Source organism: Zeus faber, assembly GCF_960531495.2.
Source record: "Zeus faber genome assembly, chromosome: 9".
Lineage (NCBI taxonomy): Eukaryota > Metazoa > Chordata > Actinopteri > Zeiformes > Zeidae > Zeus > Zeus faber.
Genome location: NC_137197.1, coordinates 16,514,248 through 16,538,642, shown reverse-complemented (window position 1 = coordinate 16,538,642; position 24,395 = coordinate 16,514,248). Strand labels below are relative to the sequence as shown.

At 43.5% G+C, this 24,395-nt stretch overlaps 2 protein-coding genes across 2 annotated transcripts; one reads left to right on the top strand and one right to left on the bottom strand.

Moving 5' to 3' along the window:
• Positions 1-1,103: 1,103 nt before the first annotated feature.
• med29 (mediator complex subunit 29) lies at positions 1,104-4,250 on the bottom strand. The gene is made up of 4 exons (XM_080007550.1): positions 4,060-4,250; positions 3,436-3,494; positions 3,265-3,349; positions 1,104-1,564 (listed from the first exon to the last, which is right to left on the bottom strand). The coding sequence occupies exons 1-4, from the start codon at positions 4,240-4,242 to the stop codon at positions 1,337-1,339; spliced, it is 555 nt and encodes a 184-aa protein (XP_079863676.1). The 5' UTR covers positions 4,243-4,250; the 3' UTR covers positions 1,104-1,336.
• A 536-nt stretch (positions 4,251-4,786) lies between these two features.
• ppp2r1bb (protein phosphatase 2, regulatory subunit A, beta b) lies at positions 4,787-24,163 on the top strand. Its single transcript, XM_080006503.1, has 15 exons — positions 4,787-4,896; positions 5,762-5,852; positions 5,965-6,065; positions 6,502-6,734; positions 6,823-6,970; positions 7,078-7,233; positions 9,466-9,580; positions 9,848-9,918; positions 11,368-11,502; positions 18,439-18,612; positions 18,966-19,026; positions 21,601-21,755; positions 21,854-21,996; positions 22,216-22,307; positions 22,754-24,163. Exons 1-15 carry the CDS (start codon positions 4,819-4,821, stop codon positions 22,768-22,770), a joined length of 1,770 nt encoding a protein of 589 aa, XP_079862629.1. The 5' UTR covers positions 4,787-4,818; the 3' UTR covers positions 22,771-24,163.
• The last annotated feature ends 232 nt before the right edge of the window (positions 24,164-24,395 follow it).

Genomic DNA, 24,395 nt, shown 5'->3' with positions numbered 1-24,395 from the left:
ATTGGACTCTGGAGCGGTGGAAACGTGTTCTCTGGGGTCATGGATCAGGCCTCACCATCTGGCAGTCTGATGGAGGAATCTGGGTTTGGTGGATGCATAGTGCCAAATGTAAAGTTTGGTGTTGGAGGTACTGTATTATGGTCTGTCCATGGTTTGGGCTCGGCCCTTTAATTCCAGTAAAAGGCAATCGTAACGCTGTAGTGTTCAATGACATTCTAGAGAATTGGGTGCTTCCAACTTTGTGGCAAGTTTGCGGAGGGCACTGCCCTGTTTCACAAGGACAACACCCCTGTGCACAAAGCCAGGTCCATAAAGAAATGTTTACTGACTTGCGTGGAAGAACTTTACTGCACAGAGCCAGGACCTGAACCCCACTCAACACCTTTGGGACAAACTGGAAGGCCGACTGCGAGTCAGGCCGCATTCCGCCCGGCCAGTGCCAGACCTCACTGATGCTCTCGTGTCTGAATGGAAGCAAATCCCTGAAGCCATGTTCCAAAATTTAGTGGAAAGTCTTCGCAGAAGAGAAGAGCCGGTGATAGTGGCAAAGGGTGTACCAGCTCCATATTAATGCCCATGGTTTTTAAATTAATGTTCAAGAAGCACCTATGGGTGTGGCGTTCGGGTGTCCAAATACCTTTGGCCAGAAGGTTTTTTTAATCGATCACGCTTATAAATTTCCAAGCCAGAACACGGGGTCTGAAAGCCAAAGGAGCTGTCTTTTCTCCCCTACAGTATATACAATATATCTAACCTATATGATATTTAAATAACAACGTGCATTTTTGTAACATGGAAGACGATCAATTCAAGGGCATACTCCTTGGGGGGGGGGGGGGGGGCTGAGGTGCTTAGCAAGGACTTTATATTATTAAATCTCTCCTCAAGTCTGTTTGAGAATTTATAGCCTAATGAAAATGTACAAATATTACGTTCAATATTTAAAAAAATATATATATATGAAGATTGGTCTTTCAGAGTCCATTTAACTCAGAAGTTCCCTGTAAAAAAATTCAAGATTAGTTCAATATGTTGTACATAGCAGGAGTACCACTGAATGGTAAAAATAAAAAAGTATAGTTACAATCAAATACATGAACAAAACCAGTAAAAAAGTTGATTTATTTCATACAAACAATCTAGAAAAGGTTTCCTTGAGTTGGCAGTCGCCTACTCAGTGCAAAGCACCACCTACTCAGCAGGTGGTGCTTTGGCGCCCCCTGCCGGTCATCTCACAACACAACTCTATGACAAAGAAACAAAAAGGTTCAGAAAAATATAAGAGGGAATTCAGGCAAAGGAAGGAAAGTCCTGGACGGTGTCCGGTCCTCCAGGTCTACATGATCCCCTGTGGTTGCCCCTTGCCAGCGATTTTCTTGGAGCATTCCAGCAGCGCGTTGTGAATGTCTTTGGCGCAGGAGATCTGGGACTTGATCATGCCGAGGTACTGGGCGTAGGACAGCGACTCGTTCTGCACCGTGTCCGGCTTGGTGGCCGTCGGGACCAGGTTGGGGGAGTGTTTGGCGCTGTCGATGCTCTGGGAGAGGCACTCGTAGGCCAGCCGCTGCGGAGGAGAGAGGAGGCAATTTGGGTTTCGCTAATCAAGTCACACTTACTACAGTGGAAAATTTTGATTTGTATTATATTTTTACCTTTAGGTATTTCTCATTTACAATGAGTACAGTAGGTGCTCACAACCATTAGACATAAAAGGCTGTTTACAATTTAAATAAACCAATGAAAATTGATATTTTTTATTTTATAGGGCTGACAGAGTATGACTCACTTAAAAAGAGATTAAATACTACTTGATGACCCCAAGACACCCTGTTTACTACATTGTATGTTCTGTACAGTTGCACAATGCCAGTCAAGACGCTTTTTTTGTACATATACACTGATTAGCCATTACGATAAAATCACTAAACCACAAATATTGTGTAGCTCCCCCTCGTGCCACCAAAACAGCGCTGACCTGTCGAGGCACAACTCGACTCCACAAGACCTCTGAGGGTGTCCTGTGGTATTTGGCACCATGACGGTAGCAACAGATCCTTTAAGTCGTGTAAGTTGCGAGGTGGGGCCCTCATGGATCGGGTTGTTCCAGCACATCCCACAGATGCTCGATGGGATTGGACCCCAACACCGACCATCCACATGAAGAAAATGTGATTCATCAGACCAGGACACCTTCTTCCATTGCTCCATGGTCCAGTTCTGACGCTCACGTGCCCATTGTAGGAGCTTTCAGCGGTGGACAGGGGTCAGCATGGGCACTCTGACCGGTCCCATAAGCAGCAAGCTGTGATGCACTGTGTTCTGACACCTTTCTATCATAGCAGCATTAACTTTTTTTTTTTTAGCAATTTGTGCTTCAGTAGCTCTGCTGTGGGATCACGCCAGACGGGCGAGACTTTGCTCCCCACATGCATCAATGGGCCCATGGGTGCCCCTGACCCTGTCGCCTGTTCACCGGTTGTCCTCCCTTGTGTAATTGGCCCAGGGGTCTAGGGGGCGGGCTCCTGGCAGAGAGTCAGATTTCAGAAGGAGGGAGGGAAGTGAGACGAGCGGCTGGTGCGAGTGTCTGGAGAGAAGTTCATAATAAAAAAAAGGGACACGCCCATCCCAGGGGGTTATTTTTCAACTTGACACCTTGATTGATTGGACCCTTTACTAAAACCTCTTTATGTTGTTTCTATTGAGTAGCCTCGCACAGTCACACGCAGATGAAAAAAATAATAATAGACCTCACACACAAAAAAAAGAGGAATGCCACGCAGCTGGCGTGGCCAGTTGCATCCTCCAACAGTAGAATCAATAGGAGGCGTGCACTTAGGGCGCCCGTACGCTGCACCAACGCGTCCGGCGGAATTCTACTGTGAAATTGTAATACTGCGGTTCACACGTGCGTGTTGAGCCGTAGGGGGTGTACAGTTTGATAACATACCATGTACTGTTGCATCCCTAGCACTAACCACTGCGTACTGGGAACACCCCACAAGACCTGCTGTTTCGGAGATGCTCGGACCCAGTCGTCTCGCCATCACAATTTGGCCCTTGTCAAGGTGGCTCAGATCCTTACGCTTGTCCATTTTTCCTGCTTCCAACACATCAACTTCAAGAACTGACTGTTCACTTGCTGCCTGATATATCCCACCCCTTGACTGGTGCCACTGGAAGGAGATGAGCAATGTCATTCACTTCACCCGTCGGTGGTTTTAATGTCGTGACCGACGGGTCTGATCGAGTTCAGATGTGTCTTACCAGGCATAACTCCAGCTGATCGCACAGAGCGTAAAACTCCTCCAAGCTTTTGTCAAAGCGCTGCACGGTTCCGTCGCTGCTTTTTCTAAAACAGTGAACACACACAAACTTTCAGAACCCTTGGAAACAAACGTTGTGTTGTGAATATGGAGCTGTGTCCGGGATACATACATGCCGTTGTCGATGGAAGTGTTGTGTCCTAAATTCAAGGAGGCGATCTTCATTACATTCTGCAAGAAGGGAGTTCAAACAAAAAGTTCAAGAGTTATTGCATAATATCATATATGCATATAATATATAATACAACTAACTAATAAATAATAATACAATATATTATATTATAAGCATATAGTACGATATAATACATATATAATGAAATATTATCACAGAGTATATGTCATATATAATATGTACAGCAAAGATTATTATATGATGTTATAATATAACTAAAATATATATATACAAAATTTCTTATAAAAGAGCATATAGTATATCATATATATATATATATATATATATATATATATATATATATATATATATATATATATATATACATACATATACACACACACACACACACACACACACACACACACACAATAGATATATGAATAATATAGTGAGAGTATTCGAATATTATATAAAATAGTGTAGAGGGTATATAGTATGATATATATTATACACAAACAATAGAATATTATAATATTACAGTTATAGTACATTTAGAGCGACAACGTTTCAATATTATTCCACCGTTAAAATAGAAAACATGTCTCGGCGTGTGGCTGTCACCTGCAGACTCTCCTTCAGCCGCGGGATGAGCATCTTGAATTTGTGGACGGGGTCGAAGTCTTGCTGCTGGCTCAGCTGTTGCAAGGAGGCGGCCTGCTGCATCCCGGGCTGGGGCAGCGCTGCGCCGGGCTGGGGTTGGTGCTGCTGGTGGGGTTGGTGCTGTTGCTGCTGCTGCGCCGCCATTTTGACCGTCCGTGCGGAAGGAGAACCCGCTCCTTCCTGTCTGCCAGTCACGTGTTGTTTAGGACGATGGGGCGTTCAAGTCAAATGGGAGAGAATACCCACACTTCAAATCGTAAATACGACTTGGAAATGCCAGCCCTTGTACGATATGACGTCACATATTGTGTATAGGGTGTAAACATCCAGAATTATATTCTTCTTTTTTTATATATATATCCATCTATCTTAATTTATTCAAGCTAATGCACCTCACTATGCTGTTTTGGTATGCGGTTGCAACAGACAGAATTCGGGCGATGGTTAAAAAGATGTCATCACCAAAAGTTGACGTAAAAGAAATACTCGGCGTTTTAACTCGGGCAAATGTACCGCATTGGCATTTCCACCGGAGCATACGTATATCCGTGCCTGCTCCTGAAACATTCCCAAGTTGTTCCGACCAACCCGAACGATTCGTCCCGGGGTTCCCGCACGACGCCGAACGCAGCACGAAGCAGGGGAGGGCGGGGCCGTGCGCCGGCTCTCAGAAACCCCGTAGCGCGACGGCGCCATTCGGCAACTGCAACACAATCCAAAATGGCAGGAGCTGAAGGAGACGACTCCCTGTACCCCATCGCCGTGCTCATCGACGAGCTGCGGAACGAGGACGTCCAGGTAGGGCTCGGGATTGGGTCTTCCGCCACCTGGCAGGGTGGCGGCGGCGGGTGGAGGTATTCCGCGGCACGTACCGTGTTTGGGTTCATTAGACTACGGGGCTAGCTGGTTAGCCAACGCAGGCTAACCCAAGCCGAGGCCCGGCCTCGTCGCAACCCGCTCCGCCGCCGCGGGCCCTCTGCCGCTGAGGTCTACGTGGTGTCTGCAGGAAGGGGTGGCCGAAAGGCCAGCTGATCAGGGGATATACTAACACAAAGACGTCGGATAAGGGATATATATCGAACGCAATCTAACCCGGATACCGGCTTAGCTGACGGTGCGACGGCTAGCAAGTGTTAGCATGCAGCAGGAGCAGATAATGGCTGTAATCACAGCAGCCGAAGAGATGGGTGGATCGATCGATCGATCGATAAATAGATAAATAGATAGATGGGTGGTTCGTTCATGCACGGAGTGGTATTGCGATGTTAGAGTAGCTCATATTAAAACAATGCAATAACTATAAAATAAGAAAAAAAAATGGCGATTCAACTTAAAATGTAGAAATAACTGGCAAAAGATAAATAATACACTAGGCCCCAGAAATAACAATCAGCCTCCGAATCAACGCTTCACACAAAAAAAACCAATTTGTTCACGTTTGTATCAATTGTATGTATGTATATCTAAGTGTATTTATATATTTATGTATAAAAATAATAGTAGAAACCATTACGTGTGTATGTGTGTGTGTGTGTGTGTGTGTGTGTATATATATATATTGTGTGTGTATGTTTATGTAAATACACACACATGAGTAATGGTTTTTATTATTATTTGTTTCGTTTTATTCACTGGAACTCACAGCTTCTCACTTTGTATGCAGTTACGACTGAACAGCATCAAGAAGCTGTCCACCATCGCCCTGGCTCTGGGGGTTGAGAGGACCCGCACCGAGCTGCTGCCCTTCCTCACAGGTAGATAAAACACATGATGGGTCATACAATTTCATGATTGTGTGGTTGCTTGTGGAGACTAATGTAATGTCTGTTTTTGGACATTCCTTATGCTATTTTCCTGTCACTTTAGATACCATCTACGATGAAGATGAGGTACTTCTTGCCCTTGCTGAGCAGCTAGGCAACTTCACTATGCTGGTGGGCGGGCCCGAATATGTCCACTGTCTCCTGGTGAGTTTTCTTGCAAGACAAGAATGCTACAAATTAAATGCATGAGGCTTTTCATATATATATATATAAAATTGCTGATTGCCCTATTTATTCAAAATGTTGTTCCACACAATTTCTAAGCACATCATATATACATCTCTTTACACATTTGTCATTAAGTTGACTTCACACTGAATCCCAAAATGGAATTTGTCGCAAAAGTTAAAAAACTTTTGAATCTGGAGCCTGCGGAAATCTCGCACTGAGGAGGGTCAGAGCATTTGGCATGCTGCTTCAAACTCTATGGAAATTAATTAGACTTCTTGTGACTTTGTTGGAGTTGGTGAAAAGCTGGCTCGGTATTCAGAATGATGGCGTACATATGTAGATGGTGTGGGTTGTAATACAAAGGTTTGAAGTGTGCGCAAACACTAACGTGTCCTCTCTTCCCGTGCAGCCTCCTTTGGAGAGCTTGGCCACAGTTGAGGAGACGGTGGTGCGAGACAAAGCTGTGGAGTCTCTGCGCAAGATATCCCAGGAGCACTCCCCAGTCGACCTGGAGGTTCACTTTGAGCCACTGGTGAAGCGGCTGGCCAGCGGTGACTGGTTCACCTCTCGTACATCCGCCTGTGGTCTCTTTAGTGTTTGCTATCCGCGTGTTTCCAGCACCGTCAAGGCAGAGATCCGCCAGTAAGTCAACTCTTGTAGAGGCCGGTAGATTCAGCGCTCAGGGTGTTGTCTGTCGCAGTGTTTTAATGGCTCTGTGGTTGGTTTCCAGGCATTTCCGTACCTTGTGTTCGGATGACACTCCCATGGTTCGCCGTGCTGCCGCCTCCAAGTTAGGGGAATTTGCAAAGGTCCTGGAGTTGGATTATGTCAAGAGCGACATCATTTCCCTTTTCACTGCTTTGGCCTCTGATGAGCAGGTACATGTGGCATCCTTCTGACACCCCCCCACTCCTTATCCTGTAGTTCTGCTGATATCTAGATGAGTTGTGTTGGTTAAACAGATTCCATTGCTTTCTCTCACCAGGACTCTGTGCGGCTCCTAGCTGTGGAGGCATGCGTGAGCATCGCCACTCTGCTGCCTCAGGAAGACTTGGAGACCTTGGTCATGCCCACCCTCCGCCAGGCCGCAGAGGACAAGTCATGGAGAGTCCGCTACATGGTTGCTGACAAGTTCTCAGAGGTAAGAAAGGGGCTCAGTCAGTCCTTTTTTATTTCATTTTTTAGTATAAACTAGTGCATGCCCATTCAAAATTCAAGACATTTTAATTGCACAGTTTAACTTCATGTAAATTATTCGTTCAAGAACACTTTCTAAAGCATTTGAATTAAGCCCCTTTCCCACATGGAATCCGTAACATTGCTGGATAAAAAATATCTGGCCGTTCTCCCTCTCGTTCCCTCTGGCTCTGCACTGTTGTGCAGCCGACGGGCAAGCGGAGCACTGGTGGCTGATGCATCGCACTGCACCCCTAACTGTAAAAGACATCTAAAGTCTCGAGTGGCATTTTTAAGAAGAATTTATGAATTTTAGAATTACAAGACCTGTCTCCGTAGAAACTGGACGTGTTTCAGTTTCTCATCTTTGAAGCTGAGCGCCACGGTTTGGGTCGGATTTGCCATTTTTCTGAAGGTTTATTTCTTCCCAAAAAAACCCCAAATAATCTTTAAAACATTTATACCAAATAAATATTCGTAAAACCTCACTATTTGTACTTTATTTGGATTCGGCTCCACTCCAACTTTAATGTGTTAAATGTTACTGCCTCTATTCCCACACACTTCATTTCACAGCTGTACTGGTTCACTTCACATTTTACCTTCACATACAAACAGGTGTAGGTTTTTAAAGTGAATATTTGGAGGGGGGGGGTATTAAGAAATGGATGTGGTCCTAGACCTTTGGATCGTATGTCAACGTCGCCGCTACATTTGAATGTTCCTGGTGTAGGATAACTTTTCCAAACCTTTTTTTCTACTTCATGTAGATCATAATAGCCCCTTCAATATAAAAACGACTTATTGAAATCAGTTGTGGAATGTTAACGTTATAGTGCTTTGTGATCCAGAAAAACCACAGCTCCCCCCTTTACGTCTATTTTTTTACAGGCCAGTCTTGCCTGCTCCGATATATTACATTTCACTGCATATATGTATGGAAGTATGTATATGTATGTGACAAATAAAAATCTTGAATCTTGAATGGTGGAGACGTTGACGTAGGATTATTTTGGTTTTAAACTGGTTGCAACCTGCAAGCCGAAGGACGACTCTGAATTTTTTTTTATCCTCATCCAGTGATAAGGTGTAGCCCTATGGCGGCTCATACAAGACGAAAGATTTCCTTATGATTGTCATAAGATCTTGAAAATTGCAGTGATGCTAGAAAATCTGAGAAAGTCCCGTGGTCTATACTAGTTATGCCGAGTTCAGACTCTGTGATTCTGGGCTGATTTTCCGCTCGCAGACAGGTGTTTGGAGATTGCGAGCCCCAGATCAGAGGAAATTCATAGCGTGCTCCCTTGAGCAGCGAGCGTGTGATATGAACTGCTCACGAGGCATTCCGAGCGTGTGCAGATGCCGGCGAGATATCAAGCATGTTGAATATCGTGTCGGGAGTGACGCAACAAGCTACAACCAATGAGAGCAGACATGGGGTGAGGGGAGGAGTCGATAAGGGGAGACTAGGAGGCGGCAGTGCACGGAGCAGCAGCCAGAAACACACAACATACCTATTTTACCTTCCTTCTCGAGGTTTTTTAATATATTTCTTATTTAAATTGTGCTTTTATTCACTTTTTTTGATATAGATTTTTTTTTTTAAGTGATCAAGAGTCTAATACACATTTTTTTAAATATAATACTCCTGTCCCGCTCATGGTATTGTGTCATTTTGTTGTCAATTCTCGCATGTGTTTTTGCAATAAAACGTAGTTTGGAGACCTGCCAATCAGTCATGTAGTGTGAAAGTACAAGATTCCCGATCATAAGACAGAAAGTTGCATAATGTGAGCAGTACAGCGATCTGACAGCTTTGAAAGTTGTGTAGTGTACCCGTGGCATTAGAATTGGTAATACTGTATGTGTCAGATGTAGTAGATATTAGTTGATCATTTAAGATTCAAGATTTTTTATTTGTCACATACATAAACATACTTTCATACATATATGCAAGTATGTATATGTATGTGACAAATAAAAAATGTATTTATTATTATTTATTTATTATTTATTTATATTTATTCCGACTAGTCAGTATCGAGCCAAAAGTATGGGTCTAAAATTCAATCTGCTCAGATTTTTACAAAGGACCTATTTTAAATGATTTTACAACACGGTACACCAAATCCTTATTCTGGCGTGACATTTACCTGTAAGAATTTATTTATTGACTGTCATCTGTCTGAATCTCCAGCTCCAGAAAGCAGTGGGTCCAGAGATCACCAAGAACGACCTGGTTCCAGCGTTCCAGAATCTTCTAAAGGACTGTGAAGCTGAAGTCCGTGCTGCTGCAGCCAACAAAGTCAAAGGTTCCACCAAATATTGTTTTTCACATATAACTAATATTATATAGTATAGTTTCCTCCAATTATGCTGGAATTCTTCAATCACTGTGTTTTACCAAAACTTCTGCAACAATTTCTGCTATCTCACTATGATTGGATTGGAAAGTATTCCTTTGTGTGTAGCGTTTTGCCAAGTACAAACAGTTGGTCCTTAAAGTGTAGATAATGATTGTTAAAGTGTTGTTAATGATTTTGTTATTTTAATAACACTGCTTTATTTTATTACTTAAGAGTTTTGTGAGAACTTGCCAGAAGACAGTCGTGAGCAGATCATCATGAATCACATCCTCCCTTGCGTCAAGGTAAATAAACCAGACATGGAGGGCTTAAAGTTCTCCGGCACTGTACCTGATTTCCGGCGTGTGGCTGTTTTAGATTAACAAACTATTCTCGGGGGTGTTGTTTTGGATGCGGTTTATCCAATCATGTTCAGCAGAGCAAAGCTGTATTTCATATACCGATGGTATGAGAGTAATGCAATTCCCAGCCACAAAGCTGCTGCCCCCGAACTCAGACATACAGCCACATTACTGGGAGCAACAGTTACCACTGCCACTTCGGCATCATTAACTGACTGTGTTTGCAATCAAAAAACAAGTGGTGTTGTTGTAGTATACAGTTTCATTCAAATAATAAATCAGTGCAATTATTTTTGTTCAGCCCCCCCAGCTCAGCTTTTTTTTTTTTTTTTTTTCCCCTCTTTCTTTTTCCTTTAAGCCCTGGACATGGCATTATCTCAGAGGCTCCAGCTTTTAAATCTGATAGAACGATCATTTCATTTGCAGTAAGTCAGGAGGAGAAAATATTATAGTATAGCATCTTTGTTGTTCCCGCAAGGCTTTTGGTTAAGTCATGCGGTCCTCACGCGCTTTTATTTGCCTCCGATCTGGGGCTTTGTTCAGTGATCATGAACCTCAAACCTGTCGGAGTGGAAAATCAGGCTAATATCTTGTAGTCTGAACTCGGCATTAGCGGCATTCACAGAATTAACATCTGCTATGAGGGTAGAATGTGTGATGGGTGTGCTTTCGTTTTTGGACAGTAGGGGGCACTGTTGTATCAGTGCGTTAGCATCCCACTGTCAAATCTCTGCCTGCTCTCAGGATAACCAATGATTTTTTTTTTTTCTTGCTTTATTTGGTTTTGATGTATTAATTCATTGCACAACCTTATTGAGGGCCAATGTCAGCAAAACTAGTTGTAAAGGCAGCATATCTGTGAACCATGGTTACAACTAGATGAGATTTTTAATTTTTGTTTTGTTAGCCATGAACTATAATAACTTGTACGGTAATGTTTAATTTGAGGCTAAAGATCCAACGTGAGTTGTCAGTCTGTAAAGTGTTATGATTCCAAAGGGAAGTTTACACGAAGCAGAGTTATTTCCATCACAAACAATGGACGTTCTGCTTATCCCATCAACAGTCGAACGCATCGATACAGGCAGCAACAAACTGATACACATGACCTCAAATTGCCAAGACAACTCGATAACTGTCACAGCTTGAGGTTAATTATTTCTTCTTTACTGCCCGCATCGAGCTCTGACATTTAAAGGTTGCCATTTCTACATTAATGTCTCGATATAACTCTGTTGGTTAATATTTTCGTTTGAGCTACTTCTCACCTTGAATACATGTTGATGCGGGTGCATATACCAATTCAGTGGTTTGTTGAAGGTGGAAATAAACTTGTAATGTTGCCTGATAAGTGACCAACCCGTCCCTCTCCCCCACTCTCCCACCTACCAGGAGCTGGTGTCGGACACCAACCAGCATGTGAAGTCAGCCCTCGCCTCTGTCATCATGGGTCTCTCCACCATCCTGGGCAAGGACAACACTGTAGAGCACTTACTGCCCCTCTTCCTGGCCCAGCTTAAGGATGAGGTAAAGGAAATTAATTTCATGTTATTTCCATTTGTTGGTATGGTTGGGTACTGAAACCATATTGGCATATTATTTGAGGACAGGTAGTAGACAGCCCTCATCAGTGATCCATCCGCCCGTCATACTCATCCTGTTCTAGCCATTTGAAAACAGGGCTCCTACAATGCAAAAATACAACAGACGTTAGTTATTTTAAATTGCCATGTTTAATTTATATTTATTTGTTGTTTTCCCCATTATTTTTTTTTTTTTTTTTGTTTTGTTTTTTTTCTTGCCCCAAGATGTTTTTGTCAGATTTAAAAGAAAATGTTGTTAAGGGAGCAGGGTTCAAGGGTAGAGTTAGTTGTTAAGTTGTTGTAGTTAGGATAGGTTTTGTGTTGTGTTGTTGTCATGTGTTGTTTTTTTTGTTGTTTTTTTGCTTTGTTTTATTTTTTCCCTTAAGTATCAGTTCAGCCCCCGACAGTGTTTTTAAAAGTATCTGTTAAGCACCGGTATCGGGGGAAAAAACCAAACCATACCCAACCCTATTTATTGGTACAATACTTCAAGTCCTCAATCACCCGACACACATGTGTTTGGGGTTCTGATGGAGATGTTGACGAGGCTTCTTTAAGCTGAGTTCTAGCCCGTCCTGCCCTGCGTGTGTTGGCCTACCTGAATCTTGTTAACGCCATTTAGTCACCAGATGTCCATGACGGCCATCTGGCCTGACTAGAAGATGAGTCACTGTAAGCAGAATGTCTGATGCCTATTAGTGTAAGCAGCTTGAAAAAGCTGTATCTAGATGAGGGGGTAGTGGGAATCCGGACATCCTTTTAAAAGACCAGTGTGTAAGATTATAGAACAGAAATTTTCACAAGTATGTTTTAATTGGTGTATAATATTATATTTACATAGGGAGCCTCTTTCATAGAGCCCGCCATGTTGCACCACCATGTTAGCTCCGTAGGTTCTCCTACACATTTGGAACTGGAGGGTGAGTGGAGGGGTATTCAGTTAGTTGCAATCTGCAATCACTGCTAGATGCCACTAAATCTTGGTCCTTTTACTGGATAAATTAATGCCCCGTACAGCTAACAGGTCAACTGGCTCTTATAGCTTTTACTTCAGTTTTAGCATAAATAAGCCCTCGTCACATTCATGTATCCAATCGCAATAGGCACGGTGCAAAATGAATACCCGCCCAAATGTGGGTGATCTTGCAGAGTTGCTGAATGTGAGGCTCACAGTGGCGTTTGCCGCTCTGTTCGCATTTTGTTAATCTTGCGTTTGACACAGAAGTCTGGCTACACAAGATTAGTATTTTGTTACAATAGATTAAAAATAGCCTATTACGTGTCTTATGTAGGGATCGTACAGTGGGCCCACAGTTCAGTATGTATCACATTTTTGGGGTAACGTAACGGTTTCAGTGTCTTTATATTTGAGGAAAAAAAAGGTGTAAATGTTTTGACAGAAGTCTGCCATAAATAACTAGTGCAATGCTCTGTGTGTGACTGTGGCAGGAAGGGGGAGGCAGGTTCAAGTTAATTGGTGGGTTGTTATAATTTGCATAAGTTCATTTGATTGGAGGGTGTCCAGCATCGTGGGTAATTAGCCCAGGTGTCGAGGGGGCGGGTTCCCGGTGGAGAGTCAGAGTGTGGGAGGATAGGCGAGAGGGAAGTGAGGCAAGTGCCTTGTGCGAGTGTCTGAAGAGAAGTTCATAATATAAAGCACACGGTTCACGTGTGCGTATTGAACCGTAGGGGGCGTACCGAATGGTTAGATTGCACACCGTTAACCATTGCATCCCTGATCTTATGTTTAATTAATCATATTAACCTCTAATATTGATTTTTAAAAATTGCTAATTTAAAAGAGTTAAGCGGCTCCTAGAAGTTGACAATCCACCTGACACAGTGGCCAGTGCATAAAAAAAAAAAGTTAATTTTACACCCTGTAATATTCACAAAGTCAAATCACAATATTTTTTTGAATACTTCAGTATTGTGAATTTGTTTATATTTTAGTGTTGACTTAAGGTATTTACACAATATTTACTAGGGGTACAGAGGAACGGGGCATGAGTTCCTCAGACCCCGTCCCACCAAATAAAACAACTAAAAACAGTTTATTTGGAGGAATATCTCCAAATACTGACCTGCTCCACGTCTCTCCCCGATCGCACGGGGGGCTGTGTTCGCATATATAAATATATGTATGCTTCCCCATATTTTATAATTATAACTTGTAAAGTGCAAACGGTTGACTATCGGTCAGAAAAAAAGTTCTAAATTAGCATCCCTAATGACAATTCCAAGCGAGAGCTGCAAGCAGCAATGAGCGGCACTCGCTTTGCGCACGATGTGGGTACTGGCAGGATACCCTTTGATGCAGCTGTGCACTTCTGCAACCATCAGACTAAGGAGTATGATGTTTTTAGGAGGAGTACATCAAAGTATAAAACATGTCATTTTCTATTGCCAGTAGGCGGCACTATGGACCATAACTCAATATTGAAGTTTGTTGCTGGGTTGCTATAATTTGCATAAGTTCAGTAATTAAAAAAATATTTAAATCGCTGTTGTTTTCAATACTCCTCCTCCCTACGGCAATATCGATGTGTCTAGGAGGCTTCACCATGTAGCCAGTAGAAAACCACATGTCGTCCCACGCCCCGTACGCTGCGCCAACAGGCCCGATGCAAGTCTAATAATAATAAGTGTGATTGACATGGCAACTGTGATTGCTTCAAAGCAAAGAAATCAACACGTGAAAGCAGCGTGACGCGAATGCATAGGGGAGTAGGAGCGAGTGTTTTAATGCAACTGATCTCTGTTTAGATGACGATTTATATGAATCGAGATCGCAATTATTTTTTTCTATTTACAATTAATCATGCATCCCGTTATACACTTCAACAGTTACGAACCTCATCACACTAGATTGTAGAATAATTGTAGATTGATGAACAATGTTGAAACAAAATGTTGAACATTTACCACACCAACAATTTGCACATTGGTTTTATGCCCCGATAATTGTCATTAACATTTTCTAATTCTTATTTAAGAAGATGAGTGTGTTCACATTCTCTGGAGAGGGCTGCTCTTTGAGCTGTCACAATGTTCCCTACAGTTGAGAACTAGGGATGCCACGTGAGGAATTCTTCCTATTGGTTAATAAACACCGGACATTTTACCCTTTTGCCTTTGACACCAAATCCTCCGCCACCGTCTTGTGAAAGCCTATGATCTAGAGCCTTCTTTCTCGCCTTACTCTCATCCTGTGATAAGTGAAATCCAACTCCGCTAGACTGGTGCAGCTGTGATGCGACTCTGCTGCACGAAAAGTGGAATTAAACGCGGGAAACAAACAGGCAGCGCCGCCGTGATGAGTCCGCCTGCGGCTTCACCGATCACGTCACCGGCTGCCTGTCCAACCCCGAGCTGGTCCGCGGTATTGTTCCGCCTGTTGTCGATGTCCTTACCACAGCAGAATGATTTTGCCGATCCCAGATATAAACTCAAAATGTGGGACAATATAACGCACATAAATACTGGGAGAATTGCAAAGCCTGCTTGAGTTCGCTATCAAACGCTCATTTTGATCGATTTCACATTGGATATCCTAGCACCCCTAATATTTACTCATGAGATATTTACACATAAATATTAGAAACATTCATTGATAATGTGGATACTGTGTCCAAGCAGGTAGAGGCGTAATATAGTAACAGTATGAAGTTGGGGATAATGCATTACTTTTCTGTAATGCAGCCTTAAATGCATATTTTTGCAGGTGAAGAAATCCTTTGCAAATTTCCCCTCCTAGTCTTAACAGGGTCTTCTGGAACCAGTTACCCTGGTTTAAAAAAAATAAAAATAAAAACCTAATCATGCCTTGTCAATTCAATAGATTTAAGGGGCTAGTTTTGCTGATTTTGAAATGAAGGTAGATTGTATTTCAAAGCTGCCATTTCTGCTACTTTAAATAAGTCCTATTTAAAGATGGCCCATTTTCTTCAAAGTACAAAACACAACAAGGGATCTAGCAAGATAACAGTTCAAACTCTGTTGCAAATTTGTCAAAATCAAGGAACATTCATCTTGGGCGGGTGGAGGGTAAAAAGGGAGGATGATGGAGAACATTCAGTCGAGAATTGACATCAGGCTTTTGAGTTTAGTAACCAACGTATCATTAAAAGGGTGATTGAATATGAGTAATTGTCCCTTGTGCCACATTTGGCTGATTTGTTCCTCTATGACAAGCGAATGAAAACATCGAATTGAGATGCAGAGTTAGAGCAGTGTTCCTGACAGAGCAATATGTGATGAACACAATGTGAACAGTCTATCTGGCTGTTCACTAGGGCTGCACGATACATCGTTTCAGCGTCATCATCGCGATGTGCACGTGTAATACAGGTACTCCTCACTTAACGACCGACCTGTTTAACGACCGTTCAGCCTTACAACCAGCTCTCTGACCAGTCTGTATTGTGTGCCGCGGCTTCCTGTCAAGCAGCTCATCACCCTTCTCAATCTCAGTCTCGTTCCCGCAGTCTGTCAGTGTTCACTAAACTAGCGTTGGCAATCACCGTGAAATAACACGGGTCCTCGCTTATCGACCAATTCGCTTCACGACCTGGTTGTAGGAAAATAACTTGGCCGTTAAGTGAGGAGTACCTGTAGTCACATCGCAGGGCGTGCGATGCCAAGTAAGGCAAATTTACGTCATGCTACAACCTTTTTGCTGCTTGATACAAAAGGAAAACCTGCACGGTTCTCCATGACTAATCTACAAGAGAAGTCTGTGTGATATGAAATAATTTACTCCGATTTAAGGGTTGTTTTCCAAGAATTGTGGATTCGATAAGACACTTGCATTTCGGTTCTGCTCATCAGTTTCTAAGTTTTGCATATTTCAGTCGCACTTCCGACTCGCTCACCCCATGTTGGCGCGGCGCTGAAGCAGACAGGAAAATGTTGGAATAATCCATCCAATGAGTAATGTCCCGAAGCCCCATGTTTCCCCCATGTTTGTTTACATCACTCCCACATGCAGATAACGTAAAGCTCCGTGGTGTAAAATTATGCCGCAAAGCTTCTGCCGCTGATTTGTGACATATCGATAGAAACGGTATTGGGGTGCGCGTACACTTCTGTTAACATCCTGGACCATGGCTGACTGCAGCAAACACTCGAATGTTTGGCATGAATTCAGATTTAAAAAAAATGTTTTAGTAATATTTATTTTTATAAATCAAGGGGTGGGGGAAAAACCTTCCTGTCACAGTTGACAGTTAACTCATTGTAACCTAAATGTGCCAAGAATAAGCATATTGTTAACCTGGTGAAAATTCCTGTATATTTTTTCATATTGCAATATACAGTAGCTTCAGAAAGTATTCAGAGCCCTTCACTTTTTCCTAATTTTGTTATGTTACAGCCTTATTCTAAAATCTTATTAAATTAAAAATAATAAATCATAAACTGAAATCACATTTACATAAGTATTCAGACCCTTTGCTACGACACTCAAGATTGAGCTCAGGTGCATCAATGTATCAATTGTTCATCCTTGAGATGTTTCCACAACTTGTTTGAAATCTATCTGTGGTATATTGAATTGATTGGACATGATTTGGAAAGGCACACACAATCCTACTGTATATCAGTTTCCACTGTTGACAGTGCATGTCAGAGCAAAAACCATGAGTTTGAAGGAATTGTCTGTAGACCTCAAACAGGATTGTGTCGGGCACAGATCTGGGGAAGGGTACACAAATTCTGGCCCCCAAGAACACAGTGGCCTCCACCATTTTTAAATTGAAGAAGTTTGGAACCACCAAGGCTTCCTAGCGCTGGCCACCCGGGAAAACTGAGCAATACGGGAAGAAGGGTCCTGGTCAGGGAAGTGACCAAGAACCCGAGGGTCACTCTGACAGAGCTCCAGAGTTCCTCTATGGAGATAGGAGCACCTTCCAGAAGGAGAACCATCTCTGCAGCATTCTGCCTTTATCAGGCCTTCATGGTGGACTGGCCAGATTGAAGCCAATCCTCATTTGAAAGCACATAACAGGCACTTAAAGGACTCTCAGACCATGAGAATCGAGATTCTCTGCTGTGATGAAACCAAGATTGTACTCTTTGGCCTGAATGCCAAGCGTCACATCTGGAGGAACATCTCTGGAGAGACCTGAAAATGGCTGTGCTCCGACACTCCCCATCCAACCTGAGCTTGAGAGAATCTGCAGAGAAGAACGGGAGTACCTCGCCAAATACAGGTGTGCCGAGCTTGTAGCGGCACACCCAAGTGACTCGAGGCTGTAATGGCTTCCAAAGGTGCTAGTACTGAGTAAAGGCTCTGAATACTTGCCTTAATGTCATATTTCAGTCTTATTTTTTATATATAAGCAGACATTTAAAAAAAAATTTGCTCTGTGGGTTATGTGGGTTATTCTGTATAGATTGATGAGGGTAAAAACGTATTTAATCAATTTTAGAATAAGGTTGTAACATAACGTGAAAAATGAGGGGGTCTGAATACTTCCTGAAGCTAGTGTGACAGAAAAAAAATTGCATTGTCAGTTTTTTCCAATATCATGCAGCCCTACTGTTCATTGTTAATGACTGTTCCAACTTTGTCTCAAATAGCTTCTTGTAAGGCAATTGCATGTAAACCAATAAATTAGCCCAGATTACATTACTTGAGGGGGGAGGTCTTTAGTCGTTGTCAAAGCCCTTTTTTGTTTTGCATCTCAACAAACTTTGCTTTGGCAGAGTTGAAGACTTGATAGTGAGAGAGAGCTGCTCTGGAAACAACCACGTTCTACTCAGGAAAAGTCTTCTTTCTGTTGCGTCATTTCCATCAGCTCTGATTTCATGTGGTATTTTGGTCTTCTTGGATCTCGACAGCGAGCGAGTCATCATTCTCGTTTCCCTGTTTTCCCAGTGCCCTGAGGTTCGCCTCAACATCATCTCCAATCTGGACTGTGTCAACGAGGTTATCGGCATCCGTCAGCTGTCCCAGTCGCTGCTCCCCGCCATCGTGGAGCTGGCAGAAGATGCCAAGTGGAGGGTCCGTCTGGCTATCATAGAATACATGCCTCTGCTGGCAGGACAGCTGGTGAGTCTCCAAAGAAAAAAACGTGTCGTCAACATATGTGTGCAATGACATTAAGTAGCCAGAGGAAAAACCATCAGCTCCTTAATTGGAGATAAAACTTCTACTGTGCTTAGATTTACAAGATGTTCTCCAATCTGAGGTAAAATAAATCTGCAGCAACCACTCCAGAACACAAAACGGTGTAACTCATTTCCAGCGGTTTGCGAGTGGGAAATATTGTTATCTTATTGGCCACAAGCTCTCTGAGAATGCAGTACCTACGTCACAGATCTTATCCCCGATGTTTGCTCTGTAACCTTCGTCAGACATCACTGTTTTCTGGAATCTGAACCAAGCCTCTGTTCGTCTTTCAGGGCGTAGAGTTCTTCGACGAAAAGCTCAACACCCTGTGCATGGCCTGGCTCATCGACCACGGTAGGACGCCCCCCTCCATAATCCTTCTGCCCCTTTGGGGGTTCCTCACATAAAGCACAGCCAGTTTTCAGTTGTTTAATATTTCCCTTTCAGTGATTTTAGTCCTCTGCTGCTGGGTTGGTAACACTGTGGAGCATTAAGACTCCACAATGGGTTTGGACTTGTATTCTATCTGCAGGTTCCTTCTTCCTGTTCCTCCTGGAACACCTTTTGAAATGTAGATTCCCAGTCACAGAAAAGCCATGGAATATGACACAATTTGCCAAAATGACCCGGGGGGGGAAATGTGTTTAATGTGCAGCTGGGTTGAACCAGTTAGTTGTTTTGCTTTTGGCTTCCTCCAGTTTAGACACATTTTGCACCTAAGCTGACCTGCAACAGAGCTGCATTCATATCTGGATCATGAGAAAACACACTGGTCTATTTTGAGAACATGGGGCATTTTCTTTCTCTCGTTCCCAGTGTGTTTCCTTCACGGCTTGAACTTTTTTCCAATTATAATGGCGTCCAGACACACACACTTACTCTGGGTATTGAGGACAAAGGGCTCGCTGGGTTACATCACTGTGTGTGTGTGTGTGTGTGTGTGTGTGTGTGTGTGTGTGTGTGTGTGTGTGTGTGTGTGTGTGTGTGTGTGTGTGTGTGTGTGTGTGTGTGTGTGTGTGTGTGTGTGTGTGTGTGTGTGTGTGTGTGTGTGTGTGTGTGTCACCCTTACATAAGCCCCTCAGAGATGGAGGACGGCACTGCAGAAATCAGCCCAGAATCATTAGAATCACATAATATAAACCTACTGATTTATTTGAATGCATCTATACCTGCCATTCCCAAACTTAAGAATGTCCCCGGCCAGATTTGAGATCTGAACATCTTCAGCGAGCCACCCAAACCTTTAATCACAACTCGACAGCCAGATATAAGATATGATCTGGATAAAAAATTTGGTCAGATAAATGAATAATAACACATAATTAAAACTCATGACTTGTTTGCTAGTTCTGATTTCCTTTTTTTTTTTAATGTAAATATTTAATCATGCATTTTTAATGGTCAGTTCAAACTTAATTACAAAATTGAAAATTCCAAATATTTTATACATTAATTGTAAATGCCCCCTCGCTGCCCACCTGCAGTACCTTCACAGCCACACGTTGGGCAACACAGACCTATACAGTCAGTGTTAATCAGAACGTGGCTGAGGCTGCTCGGTGAATCGCTCCCGAGCATCTTCATTGTTCTATTGTTCGTCTGTTGCTTGACTGACTCAAACACATTTTCCAAACAATTCTTCGTCCAACTGTACACTGACCCACCCAGGTTTAACTTGAGTGTCACTACGGCCAGATGAATATCTGCAAAGATGGCTCTTTTCCATCCATCTTACATTGATGTTCAGCACGGGCAAGTCATTGGTTAATGGCCTTACTGGCTATAAACAGGGCCGGTCGACTTAATCAAACATGTTTTGACAAATTTTGTGTGTAATATTGTCCAGCATGGTCGCCATATTGGGGCGGTCAAGATCCGCCGGTAAACAAATGAAGTGTGCGTTGGGCGGGGTCTGCGGCTCACCGGCTCTGAACCGACTTTGATGAAATTTGGTTCGGAGTTGGGAGAGCTGGGTTTGGCTCCAGAGGGTCCGCTGCACCGCATCCCTCCACGCACGCTGCACCCTCCAACCTGGCACGAGGGCTGCAGGAACGAAATTCCAATAGAATTTGAATATTTAATATAGGTTCATCCAGTTTGTTGCACAGGGAATTTCCGCACATTAGAGAGAAATATTCCCAGTAACGGTTTGTGACGCGCCGGTGTGTTTCCCTGTGTGTGCAAGGGAGAGTGCACCTTTCACCAGAATGTCCAGTAAATCCACCGATGTGGTGATGAAATCGGGAAATAATCCTGACCATCACCGATGGAATGTCCTCTAGTTCGGAGGTTCCCAACCACCTGCTCACGCACTGTGCCAGGCGGGTTTTATTCAGGAATGATATTCCATCTGCTCGGCAGCAGAGCAGCAGGAAAAGGAGTAAAAAAAATTAAATACATAAAGTTTTTATTTGCTTTCTTTGGTGAAAATGTGGCTCTGAACAGAGCTGTGGAGATGCAGGTAGTTATTTACCTTTCTAATACCAGTGTTCCTCTCCGGCAAGAATAGCTTCTTTTTTTCTGTGCCTATTTTGGTGAGTACCTAAAAAGGAGTGTAATAAGTAACTTATTGTGTATAACTCTAAAGTCTAGTTTTGTTCAAGCTCGGTTTAGGTGGGTTGTTGAAATACTTTTATGTTTTTGTTATTTATCATTTTTAATATTCAAATAAAAGTTACTTATGAAGAAACCAGTGTTTTTCTATCTTTACAAATCAAGACTTGACTCAGTGGTGGAACAAAATATGAGGGACCTTAAAATCTAAAATTAAATTGAATCGTGGATTTGGAGAATTGTGACACCCCCCCCCCCCCCCAACAATAATATATGGCCCCGCCCTACGGTCATTCTCATACTACTGTCAAGTTTCTGTTTATGCAAGTTATGGGCATATTAAGCCAAATTCCCCAAAAATGTTTTTGTTTGTAGTTTACGCGATCCGCGAGGCGGCTACCTGCAACCTGATGAAGCTGGTGGAGAAGTTTGGGGCGGAGTGGGCTCAGAACACCATCGTGCCCAAGGTGCTGGGCATGGCCAACGACCCCAACTACCTGCACAGGATGACCACCCTGTTCTGCATCAACGTGAGTGTCGCTCCCTCAAACCCCGGGGGGGGGTGTGTCTGACCGGCGCCGGTCCATGAGTGTCTGACTTTTCCCGCCGTGTGGCCGCGGTCTCGCAGGCGCTGTCGGAGGCGTGCGGCCAGGAGATCACCACCAAGCAGATGCTGCCCGTGGTGCTCAAGATGTCCAACGACCAGGTGGCCAACGTGCGCTTCAACGTGGCCAAGTCCCTGCAGAAGATCGGCCCCGTCCTCGACAGCAAGTGAGTCCCCCGACCTTGACCCTGGACCTTGACCCTGGACCTTGACCCTGGACCTTGACCCTGGACCTTGACCCTGGACCTTGACCCTGGACCTTGACCCTGGACCTTGACCCTGGACCGTGACCCTGGAGTTCCTGCGCTGGTGGTGGTGGGGTTTTTTTTTTTTTTTGCTTTGTTTTTGTTTGTTTGTTTTTAACGTGTGGCCCTGTGCGTCCCCAGCGCCCTGCAGGCTGAGGTGAAGCCCGTGCTGGAGAAACTCGCCACAGACACCGACATGGACGTCAAGTATTTTGCCCAGGAGGCGATCAGCGGTAAGCGGGCGTGGGCTCTGGATCTGTCACGCGTTGGGTCTTAAAAGTCAATATATATTCTGAAATATGAGGATGAAGTCGTCATTTCAGCATGAACATTTTGGTCTCATTCGTCGACGTTTGTTTTTGTCAAAATAACTTCCCTGCGTTCCTGTTGGGGAAAATGCCTGCCTTTCCCAACTCACTTTACACAAAAAAAAATCCCAAGAAAATCCTTGTTACTTCCAAGGTTCGTTGGGAATTTGAATGGACTTATTAAAACGTTAAAATCACTGACCTCGTTCTCTGACGTCTGTTATAACAGCAGTTCATAACTTGCCCTGTTGACGTTTATGCTGCAATACTCACTATTGAATCATGGATTCAATTCAAATAACAATTGTTGTGCCGGGTTTAATTCCCTGCGTTCTTCTTCTTCTTCTTCTTCTTCTTCTTCTTCTTTCCAGTTCTGGTTCTGGCGTAACCTGCCTCACGTCACTAAACCAGAGAACCACCGAGACAACAACGGCAACACTTCACCAGATATTTATTGTTCAGGAACAACTGGTTAATGTATAGAGAATTAACTGAGCTGTCAACACTCGTTTTATCCTTTTTACCTTTTTGTTTTTGTTTGTTTTTCTTTTTTTTTCTTCTTTTTTTTATGTCCTGCAGTAGCTCGTGTCCAGGCGTAGCACAAACTACTTCCTGTTTCCCTTCGCTGTACATGGGCGCTTCAAACAAACGGCAAAAAGTGATGAAAGTGCATTTAGTGGTGTGCATGCTGACGATGTGCTGCTCCGCTAATCTGAACCCTTGGCCACATTCCTCCCCCTCAGCCTCCCCGGCCGCCATGTTGTCCAGCCGCCGTCTCTGCAGCTCGCCGCCCGCCGCCTCCTCGACCCCGCTGTATCTCCCCAAGTGAATGGTGGCATGTCCCGTGTGGTTGGTTTTAGCGATGGGTGATGTCTGCCGTTCATTCAGCCCAAACCATTACTCTTTTAGGCCCGCAGAATGGTTCCTGTACATAGCTGGTTAAAAAAATAATAATAACAACTGGGGACGGCAGTGGAGTCCTTTTTAACTAGTTGGCTCGCAGGCTGCGTGTCGTGATGACGCCGCCGCCGCCGCCCTCCGCCCCCAGTAAACATTGATTTGGCCGAGCAAATGAATTAGATTGGGCCAATGTTCCAGGAGTCGGTAAATAGGGACCAGCTCAGTCTAATGTTTCTCATAATTGTCTCGCGGCCCTGAAAGTCAAGGTTGTCGGCTGCGAGGGGGAGAGAGGAGGGGAGAAAAAAACAAAAACAAAAAAAAACTAATACTGGAGGTTTGTAATTTTCTGTAATATTCTACAAATTGCTCTCTGTGCCAATGACTGACAATGAATGGCTTCTTGTTTTTCCCCCTTTCTCGTTGGCTTGGGTTTTTTAGTTCCCTGCTGTCGTGTTCCCCGGCGTGACCCTGTCGTTCCGAATTCATCTTTAGAATAAAGCATCTTGATTTATTAAAAAAAAAAAAAAAAACAACAAGTGATCTCAGGCTGGACGGCCGAGGCACTTCTTTGTCCCCGATGCCACTCGTTTGTTTTTGCTTAAGCCTGCCTGCTCCTATTCTTAAACATCCATACTGATCCAAGTCCGGGCCTCAACGACAACCGTTAAACCAAGTGGGATTGGGACTGGATGTGACGAAGGCCGCGTGGTGTTGGAGCGGCGGAGCCGGGGAGGTTCAGGGTGAATTAAAAGTTAAATGTGTCATGCGTGTCGGGGGGAGATGGACGGTCTGTCCTTGAATCTTTTTTTTTTTTTTTTCTCTCTCCCCCCCTCTCCTTCCTGTTAATTTTTTTCCTAAATAAACCTTGATTGTTGATTGTCCTATATGATACTGTGCTTTTATTTTTATTTGAACTTCGCTTCACATTTGGGATGCTGTACTACTGTATCTGAAATAAAGTAACAGACTGGATGAGTTTGCATCACGTGCTTGCTTTTTAGATGGACTACATTATTGGGTCGGCGTTATTTGATGGATTAAAATGCGTTCGACCCAATTGACTAAAACTTCAAACTCTTATCGTGTAATCCGCCTACGATGGGTAATAAAGTA